Below are 9,598 nucleotides of genomic sequence, written 5' to 3' on the forward strand. Positions count from 1 at the left end.
ACCCATCCCACCCATCCCACCCCATCCCTCCCTGACGCTTCGCTGGGATCCCACGTGCCCAAGCCGGGGGCACAAAGCCAAGCGGCTGATTTGGGGAATGGGAATGGGATTCGGAGCCAAACCTGGTGTGGGCTTTGCCCCGGGTGGGTACAAGCCCTGGCAGCAGAGCCCGGACCCCCTCGGTGCCAGAGCGGTACCGGGTGGGCTGGGGTCACGCCAGGCCGCGCGGGCGCTCACATGCCAAATCCTGCCAGCTCCTGCCCCGCTCCTGGGAGGGCATTCCCCTTGCGAAACGAGCCGGGACCCATCCCCATCCCGTCCCATCCCATCCCAACAGGCATTTCCACAGCTGGAGCTGGCACTGCCCAGCAGCTGGGTACCCCTCCAAGGGGGACAATGCCACCCGGGACCCCTTGGCATGGCAGGGTGGCAGCGGGAGCGTGGCGACAGCCCCGGCGGGCTCTGTGCTTCCACAGCCCTGGCACGGTGCCCGCCTGGGACGCTGCCCAGCCGGAAAGCCCTGTGCCACTCCGCTGTCCCCCCCGCCTCCGGCACCTCCCAGACAATTGTCCCCCCGCGGCGCCCGCTTGTCCCTGCTGCCACCGCCTCCCTCCTTGCAGCACTGCAGCGGTCCCGAAAAGCTCATTTTTTGACCCAAATTGTGCAGCCTTTGAATTTAGAGCCGCCGAGGGTACGGCGAGTCCTTCCCGCTGTGGGGATGGGGACAGTCAGTGTCATGGCACCGGTGTGTCCCCTTCTGGGGGGGGGAACCGAGGCTGGCGTGCCCGGGGAGGGGTGGGCAGAGCCTGGCATGTGGGGCAGAAGAAAGGAGCCTTTGTGTGGGGTGGGCTGGGGGCGCGGGGGGGCTCCAGGCCCGCTGCAGGCCAGCCGGTGCCAGCACTGTCGGGAATGCAGCAGGAATGTGCAGCCCCACGCGTCACAGCAGGGCTCCCCGTGGGCACCCCAAAAACCGAGGATGGGCATCCTCCCGGGTGGCAGCACCCCCATGGTGTCCCTGGGTGTCCCTGGTGACATCAGTGGTTTCCCTTCCAGCAACTGGTGCTCCTACACGGTGACACGGACGGTGTCGTGCCACGTCCAGAACGGCACCTTCCTCCAGAGGGTCTTCCAGGGCTGCCGCTGGCCCCTGGCCTGCAGTGGGGGCAGGTGAGTGGGGCCACCGGGGTCCCCTGGCAGCAGGGACAGCCGGGATGTCCCCAGGACGGGTGTGAGTGCTCCCCTCTGTGCCGCAGCTACCGCGCCGTGGTGCGGCCCCTCTACAGGGTGACCTACAGGACACTGACGGCGCTGGAGTGGCGCTGCTGCCCCGGACACGCCGGCGTCAACTGCGAGGAAGGTGGGAGCTGGCCTGGATGGGGACCTGCAGGGCGGGGAGGTGGCACCCAGGGGCTGTGGGACACGACCTTCAGTGTCACTGGTGAGGGTGGGCGAGGAGAAGGACATCTGGGTAGGTGGGATGGATGGATGATGGATGGATAGATGGATGGATGGATGGAGGGATGGATGGACGGATGGATGGATGGAGGGATGGATGGACGGATGGATGGATGGAGGGATGGATGGACGGATGGATGGATGGAGGGATGGATGGACGGATGGATGGATGGAGGGATGGATGGACGGATGGATGGATGGAGGGATGGATGGACGGATGGATGGATGGAGGGATGGATGGACGGATGGATGGATGGAGGGATGGATGGACGGATGGATGGATGGAGGGATGGATGGACGGATGGATGGATGGAGGGATGGATGGACGGATGGATGGATGGAGATCCCTGGGTGGGGTGGTGGATGGACAGTCAGGGGGACAGGAGTGAGGGGGGCAGCAGGATGTGCCTGGGGTGGGGAACTGAAAAAGCCAATGGACGGGGTGTGGGTGGATGGACAGATGGACATTCCTCAGCATGGCAGTGCCCATGAGGGAGGTGCAGCCCCCCAGCCACGAGTGGCGGGGTGTGGGTGGGCAGTGAATGAATGGGTGCGAGGCTGTGCCGTGCTTGGGCACTGCCAGCTCTGACAGGGGGGTCTTTGTCCCCATTGTCACCACATCCTCCTCCTCCTCCTCTTCCTGCTCCCCCAGGACCCCCCTGCGGGTCCCAGCCCGGCCCCACCTCCATGGATCCAGGGCTGTGAGGGCAGCGGGTGGCACCCAGGGGTGGGGACACCGTGGGGTGGCACCAAGGGTCTGCAGGGCACAGGGTGACACGGGGGGTCCGGAGGCAGCTGGGTGGGCGCAGCGCTGGGGGAGGCGGGGAGTTCTTCCTCCTCCTCTTCCTCCCCCTCTTTCTCCTCCTCCTCCTCCTCCCTGCGTGCTTGGCCGCCTGCCCCACATCTGGCCCCACTTAGGGCTGTCCCCTGCAGCACGGGGTGGCCGTGCTGGGGTGGGGTGACAGCGTGGGTGGGGTGACAGCGTGGGGGGGCTCAGGGGGCCACCTCTGCTCCACACACCCCTTTCCTGCCGTGCTGGGTGGCCCCAAGCCGCTGTCCCCAGGATCCCTTGGTGGGGACAGGGGACTGAGACCCCATCATGGGAGGTGGCTGTGGGCAGTGTCCCCAGGATTGTGCCCCCCTCCAAAGCCACCCCCGGAATGGGGCTGGGGGCCGTGGGGATGTTTGGGGGTTGGGGTTCAGGGCTGAGGGGGGAATTGGGGGGGGCTGGGTTTGGGGCTGAGATTGGAGGGGAGTGGTCATGGGGAGATTTGGGGGGTCTGGTTAAGGGTTAAGGACCGTGGGTGGGTTTGGGGGTTGTGGGTTGGGGCCATCTGGTGTGGGGCCATGGAGGGTTTTGGGGGGCTGGTTCAAGACCGTGGGTGGGTTTGGGGGATCCTGACTCAGGGTTGTGGGTGGGACTCGGGCTCTGAGGCTCACCCAGAGCAAGGATGGGGCCCTGCACCCCGCAGTGTGTTAGAGGGAAGTACAACAGGAAGGTCTCCCACAGGAGGCGATGCCCCACGGGGGGGTGCCCCCGTGCTGACCCCCCTTTCCTCGGCAGAGGCTCACACCTCCCTCACCCTGCGGGACGCCGGGCGCCCCAGCGCCGCCCCCCGCCGGCCCCCCCTGCACCCCACGGCCTTCTCAGGTGGGTCCCTCCCCAAACCCGCTGGGCTGGGCACAGAGGGCCGGCTGCCCCCCACCCCACCGCCTGTGCCCCCCAATTTCCCCTCGCAGGGTGCCTGAACTGCAGCCGTGTCGGGGAGCTGACAGCCCGGCTCGCCTCCCTCGAGGCACAGGCAAGTCCCAGCTTGGGCTCTGGCCACCTCCCCCTGCTCCTGCCGAGGGGCACAAGAGCCCTGGGGGGTCACCTCGTGGCCCTTGCTGTCACCCACCGCCCCGTGTCTTTGGCAGGTGGCCCGGCTGGCGGTGGCCGAGCCCCCCGTGCCCGCAGCGCCCAAAGGCAGCAGCCCGGGCAGGGGGCCCGAGGCCGGGCAGCTCTGGGGGTCCCCGGCCGCCCGCGGGAGCCCCGGGGATGACGGTAAGGCGGGGTGACAGTGACAGTGACAGTGCCGCCTGGCAGCACCCGCAGGGCTGGGAACGCACCTGCGTGTTGTCAATATTTGGGAGGCAGGACCCCTCACTTTGGGGGAAAAGCAAAGCTGTCCCACCGCAGCTGCTCCCAGTGGTGACACTGAGCCACCCGCGGGGACAGGCAGCTCTGCGGAGGCGGTGGGGGACCGGGTGTGGGTGGGGGGCACCCCGAGGGGCTGTCCCCGGGGTCCCCCCCTCAGGGTGCTGCTGTGCTGCAGGGAGACCCGGCTGGAGGGGACCCCCCGGCCCCAAGGGCGACGCGGGAGGACGGGGACCCTCAGGAATTCCTGGAGTGAAGGGTCCGGCGGGGCCACCAGGTACAGGGGGACAGTGTGGGGGGACCCCAGCCTGGTGCTTGGCCCAGCCGAGCCCCCCCTTTCCTGGTGGGCAGATTTGGGGGGCCCATCAGGCAGCAGTCTGGGGGCTCGGAAGGGCTCCAGCGCTGCACAGCCCCAATGTTCACCCTCCTCTTCCTCCCTGCAGGTCCCCCCGGCCCCCCAGGACCACCCGGCCGGGATGGAGCCAGGGGGCTCCCTGGAGAGAAGGGATCCCCCGGGCCCCCCGGCCCCCCGGGCCCCCCTGCCCCTGTGGGGCCGGCGATTCCCCGGCTGGCCGAGCCCAGTAAGGGGGGCTGGGCTGGGGTCCCCTCCCAGTCACCCCGAGAACGGGACTGGGCTGGGGCAGGGCCGGGTTGGGGGGTTTGAGCATCACCTGGGCTGGGGGTGGTGTGGGGACATCCTGGGTGTCACTGGGGTCCTGGGGATGACATGTGGGGCACTGGGCACAGCTGGGGACCCCCAGGCCATGTCTGGGGTCCCAGGGATGAGGTGTGGGGCACTGGGCACAGCTGGGGACCCCCAGGCCATCTCTGGGGTCCCGGGGATGAGGTGTGGGGCACTGGGCACAGCAGGGACCCCTGACACCCCCAGGATTCCAGGAATGAGGTGCGGGCCACCGGGCACTGCAGGGCACCCATTGCCGACATTGGGGTGCCAGCAATGAGGTGTGGGGTGCTGGGAAGCGCTGGGGACCTCCTGCTATCATTGGGGTGACAGGGACGAGACACACAGGGCAGGGGAATGTGGTCCCCCCATGTCCCCAGGTGATGCCGGGGGTCACGGGGGCCCAGCCCCAAACACCCCCTCCATTCTCCCCCCAGGGGATCCCATCCTCTCCAACACCTTCACCGAAGCCACCAGGAGCATCATGGGTCCCATGGGACCCCCCGGACCCGTGGGGCCGATGGGTGAGGGTGTCCCCTCTCCTTTGTCACCCCCAGCGCTTTCGGGTGCCCCAGTGCGGGGCTGAGCTGTGTCCCTGTCCTTGCAGGTCCCCCCGGCCCCCCAGGTCCCATTGGTCCCCCCGGGCCTCCAGGACCCGATGTAAGTGCTGGGGTGGGGGGCACGGCAGGGCTGAGCCCCCGTGTCCCCCCAGGGCTGATGTCCCCACCTTGTCCCCGCACAGGGCAGGGCAGGAGCGCCCGGAGCCGCCGGGCCCCCCGGGGAGAAGGGGGACAGGGTGAGTGCCCCCAGCCCCACACTGTGACAGCGGCTGGGGGTGTCAGCCAGGGGGGGCTGGCCCTGCCTCCCAGGAGTTCTGAAAGCCTCTGTGTCCCCGTAGGGTCCCCAGGGCCACCCGGGCAGCTGCTGGTGTCCCCTGTGGTGGCCGTGTCAGGGTGGGGGGGCAACGCAGGGAGTGGTTTGGGGGTCACCTCTGCTCCAGACAACCCTTCCCTGCTGGGTGGCCCCAAGCCCCTGTCCCCAGAGTCCCTGGGGACCCGGCCATGGGCTGTGGATGTGGGCAGTGTCCCCAGGATTGTGCCCCCTCCTCCAAAGCCACCCCCAGAATGGGGTTGGGGGCCATGGGGGTGTTTAGGGGGTGGGCTTCAGGGCTGGGGGGAGATGTGGGGGGGTGAGGCCGGGTTTGGGGCTGAGAGGGAGGGAACTGGTGTGCGGCCATGGGGAGATTTGGGGGTTCAAGACCATGGGAAGTTTAGGGGTTGTGGGTTGGGGGGGTTGGTGTGTGGTAATGGGGGGGTTTGGGGGCTCTGGTGTGGGGACATGGAGGGGTTGGGGGGTTTGGTGTGCGGTAATGGGGGGGTTTGGGGTCTGCTGTGGGGTCTCAGCCATGGGCTCTGCCAGCATCTCCCCTGGTGGGGGAGCGGCCGTGCCCCCGGTGCCGATGGGCTCTGTCCCCCCGCAGGGTCCCCAGGGCCACCCGGGCAGCCGCGGGCAGGACGGGGCGCAGGTACGTGGGTGGGGGGCCCCCCCCAGCCGCAGCCCCCCGTGCCCCCCCTGCCAGCCCCTCTCCTCTCTGTGTTTCAGGGCGAGCCGGGCCCCCGGGGCGAGCCGGGCGAGAGGGGCACTTGGGTGAGTGGCACCGGGGACCGGAGGGACACGCGGGACTGGCAGCGGGGCTTGGGAGGGGGGTGGGCACGGGAGGACCCTGACACCCTCCCTGCTGTCCTCTGCATCTCGGGGACCCCAGTGATGTCCTCAGGGTCCCCACTTGTTCCCACTGCCCCACAGCTTGTCCCTGGGTCCCCAGTGACGTCCTGGGTGTCCCCAGCTCTGCCCAGTGCCATGCCTCATCCCCAGCACCCCAAAGGTGGCTCTGGGCGTCCCTGGCCAATGTCACCCAGTGCCAATGTCACCCAAACTGGGTGGTGGGGCACAGGGTGGGCTCAGACCCCCGGGGGTTCCTCCTCTCCTTCCCCTGGTGTTGTGGTGAGTCAGGGGGTCCCCGTGTCCCCCCCGGGGGTGGCCTGGAGCCATGTGGGGTGCAGCCCCCCTGACCCCGTCCCTCTCTTCCCCAGGGGGAGGGTTTGCACCAGCTCCGCGAGGCGCTGAAGATTTTAGCGGAGAGGGTTTTAATCTTGGAAACAATGATTGGGCTCTACGGTGAGTAGGGGGACGGGGACCCCCGGGGTGACCCCCACCCCTGCCAGCAGGTCACCGGGTCCCCGTGACGTCACGGTGGCCCTTGGCTCACTGATGTCATGGAGCTGCAGGGAGGGCACCCTCGGCAGCCCCTCCTCGTGCCATGGGGGACAGGGACAGCAGGCCCACCCCTTCCAGGGGGTGACCCCCATCCCTGCCAGGAGGTCACCAGACCCCCATGACATCACGGTGGTCCTTGGCCATGATGACATCAGCCATGCATGATGTCATCACCCACATGGTGGCATCGTGGCCAGCACTGCAGCCACTCAAAGGAAGGGCCACCAGGGTGCCCCCACCCTCACCCCCAGCTGGGCACCCCAGAGTCCCCCCCCAGGCACTGCCCCCCTCGGGCAGGGACACCTGTGGCAGTCTCAGTGTTGGGGACATGCCAGCCACTCTCTGAGAAGTTTGGGGATGTGTCCCCCCACATTTTGGAGAGCTCAGTGTGCTGGGGGTGGCAGAGGGACCACCCCCAGCTGGGGACATCAGTGTCTCCCCAAATGTCGGGGAGCTCAGCATTCTGGGTGTGGCTGAGGGAGCACCCCCAGGTCAGGGACATCAGTGTCCCCGTCAGGGCACTGCCAGGGACATCAAGCCAGCACAAGGGGCCCTCCCTGTCCCCGTAGGGATGGGGGAGCCCCTGGCACCCCTCTGAGACTGGGAAGGCCCTCCTAGGAGACCTGGCACCCCCTTCTCGCGCCCCAGTACCCCCATCCTGCTGGGGCTGCACCCCTGCCGTGCCCCCACCATGCTGTGCCACCCCTGCCGTGTCCCCGTGCCGTGTCCCCGTGCCCGCCGCGGGGCCAACGCGCTCTGCTCTGCTCTGCTCTCTCCCTCTCCCCCAGGCCAGTAGCTTCCAAACCCTCCTGCGGCAGCAGGCCCGGCTGGAGGTCCTGGCTAGAAGGGTCACCTTGCTGGAAGCCATCATCTGGCCAGGTAACCACCCCCGCCCCGCCCCGCATGAGCCTGGAGCGCCGCGGCACCCCCGGGAGCGGGCGCGGAGCACGGGGGGCTGGAGCCACCAGGACAGGGCACCGGAGAGCTCCGGGGCACGGGAGAGCTCAGAGACCTGCTTGGACTGAGAGGGGAAACCATGGAGATCTCTTGGATTGAGAGGTGACCATGAAAATACTCTTGGACTGAGAGAGGCAACCATGGAAATACTCTTGGACTGAGAGGGGCAACCATGGAAATACTCTTGGATTGAGAGGGGCAGCCATGGAGATCTCTTGGATTTAGCCATGCAACCAAGGAGAACCTGTTGGACTGAGAGAGCCAAACATGGAAATACTCTTGGATTGAGAGGAGACCATAGAAATACTCTTGGATTGAGAGGGGCAGCCATGGAGATCTCTTGGATTTAGCCATGCAACCATGAAGATCCTTCTGGATTGAGAGAGGCAAACATGGAAATACTCCTGGAGAGGTGACCATGGAGATCTTCTTGGACTGAGAGGGGAAAACATGGAGATCTCTTGGATTTAGCCATGCAACCAAGGAGAACCTCTTGGACTGAGAGAGCCAAACATGGAAATACTCTTGGATTGAGAGGTGACCATGAAGATCCTTGTGGGTCAAGGGAAACTCTGGAGCTCCCCAAGGTTTAAGGGAGATCCTGGAGAGACCCTCTCACTCCAAAGGAGCCCATGGAGACCCCTCTTGGATCAAGGGGGCCTGTGGAGGTCCCCCAAGGCAAAGGGAAGCTCCAGAGCCCCTCTGGAACCACGGCAGACCATGGAGCCCCTCTTGGACTGGGAGAGGCAACCAGGGAGTCCCTCTTGGGCCAAGAGAAACCCTGGAGCTCCCCAGGGCTCCAGGAAATCCTTGGAGAAGGGAGACCCCCTCAAGCCAAGGGAGGTTCGCTGAGCCCCCCAGGCTCACAGCAGACCACGGGGACCCTCTCAGGCTGAAGCAGCTCCCAGAGCTCCCACTGTCCCCAGGGATGCGCCGGTGCCAACCCCCCCGTGCCGGGGTGCCCCCCACCCTCATCCTCTCCCCTTCCCCATTCCAGCTGTGCTTTTCCTCAGGGCTCCAAGCGGGGGTGCCAGGCAGGGGTGCCAGCTGGGGGGCCCTCGGGCGAGTGTCCCCAGGGGTTGTTGGGGACACCCAGAGCCACAGTGGGGCAATGACCCCCATTTCTGCAGGGCAGAACACCCACAGCACAGCCCCCAACGCTGATTTGGGGGGTTTTGGAGCGGGGGGTGACATCCCACCCCCTGACACCCCCTTTTTTCCTCTCTTCCCGCAGAGCCAGAGCCCGGCTCGGGCAGCGGTGCCCCCGGCACGGCGACCCCCGGGGTGCCCCGTGGCAAGCGTGGCAGCGGCCGCCCCCCGTACCGCATCGTCACCGCCCCCCGCCGCGCCCCCCCCGAGCCGTGACGGGGGCGTCACCCCGGCCACCCCGCCGTGCCACCCTGGGGAGCAGGATGGGGTCACCCCCGTCCCCCCTCTTGGTGCTACTGGTGGCACGGCACCGCCCCCCGCACGACGCTTCGCCCCCATCGCCGCTGCTTGGGCCCCCGGGAGGGCCAGGGGTGTCCCCAAGGCCATTTCTGTCCCCCCGCCACGGTGCAGCTCCGGGGGGATGGGTTCTGTCCCATCCCATCCCCCACCAGCCTGGGGGGAGGGGACTGGGGGGGCTGGCGGTGGGGACCCCCCGGGCGGGGACCCCGCTGCGCCGCGCGCTTCGCTGCTTTGGGACCCGCCAGGTCATTAAATGTCCCCAAATCCGTGTCCTGTGGGGTCACTTGGTGTGCCAGGGACATCCCAGGGGACACAGGCACCGATGGCATGGGATGGGATACGGGATGAGGAGGATAGAATGGGAAGGGATGGAGTGGGATGGAAGGAAAATGGAAGGGAAGGAATGGGATGGGGTGAGGAAGAAGGGATGGGATGGGATGGGATGGGATGGGATGGGATGGGATGGGATGGGATGGGATGGTCAGGGATGCTCAAAGGACACATGGGTGTGCCATGGGACACCCACCCGCCATGTGACACCAATCCATGCACTGTCACCCCTGGGACACCCACCGGAATGACACCACCCGTGGGACACCCAGCTGTGCCACCACACCCCGGAGCACCCCCCAAATCCGCGC

The 9,598-nt window shown here is 67.3% G+C and overlaps 1 protein-coding gene across 3 annotated transcripts in view; it reads left to right on the forward strand.

The window, feature by feature from the left end:
• Positions 1–8,995, forward strand: part of EMID1 (EMI domain containing 1) — a 10,499-nt gene extending 1,504 nt beyond the window's left edge. The window contains exons 2-16 of one of the 3 annotated variants that reach the window (XR_005953833.1): positions 1,054–1,167; positions 1,254–1,357; positions 3,020–3,106; positions 3,196–3,257; positions 3,373–3,499; positions 3,771–3,869; positions 4,036–4,173; positions 4,712–4,798; positions 4,882–4,934; positions 5,017–5,070; positions 5,755–5,799; positions 5,877–5,921; positions 6,368–6,452; positions 7,340–7,430; positions 8,743–8,791. Coding sequence is in view for 2 of the 3 variants with exons in the window: in XM_041420452.1 (XP_041276386.1) it covers positions 1,054–1,167; positions 1,254–1,357; positions 3,020–3,106; positions 3,196–3,257; positions 3,373–3,499; positions 3,771–3,869; positions 4,036–4,173; positions 4,712–4,798; positions 4,882–4,934; positions 5,017–5,070; positions 5,755–5,799; positions 5,877–5,921; positions 7,340–7,430; positions 8,743–8,873 (1,237 nt within the window). In the remaining variant the exon portion in view is untranslated. Of the gene's footprint in view, positions 1–1,053; positions 1,168–1,253; positions 1,358–3,019; positions 3,107–3,195; positions 3,258–3,372; positions 3,500–3,770; positions 3,870–4,035; positions 4,174–4,711; positions 4,799–4,881; positions 4,935–5,016; positions 5,071–5,754; positions 5,800–5,876; positions 5,922–6,367; positions 6,453–7,339; positions 7,431–8,742 lie in introns of all 3 variants that reach the window. The other 2 variants (XM_041420451.1, XM_041420452.1) reach the window with 2 other exon arrangements.
• Positions 8,996–9,598: the final 603 nt, after the last annotated feature.

The sequence above is a fragment of the Onychostruthus taczanowskii genome, unplaced genomic scaffold, assembly GCF_017590055.1.
Source record: "Onychostruthus taczanowskii isolate IOZ18803 unplaced genomic scaffold, ASM1759005v1 scaffold64, whole genome shotgun sequence".
NCBI classification, from domain to species: Eukaryota; Metazoa; Chordata; class Aves; order Passeriformes; family Passeridae; genus Onychostruthus; species Onychostruthus taczanowskii.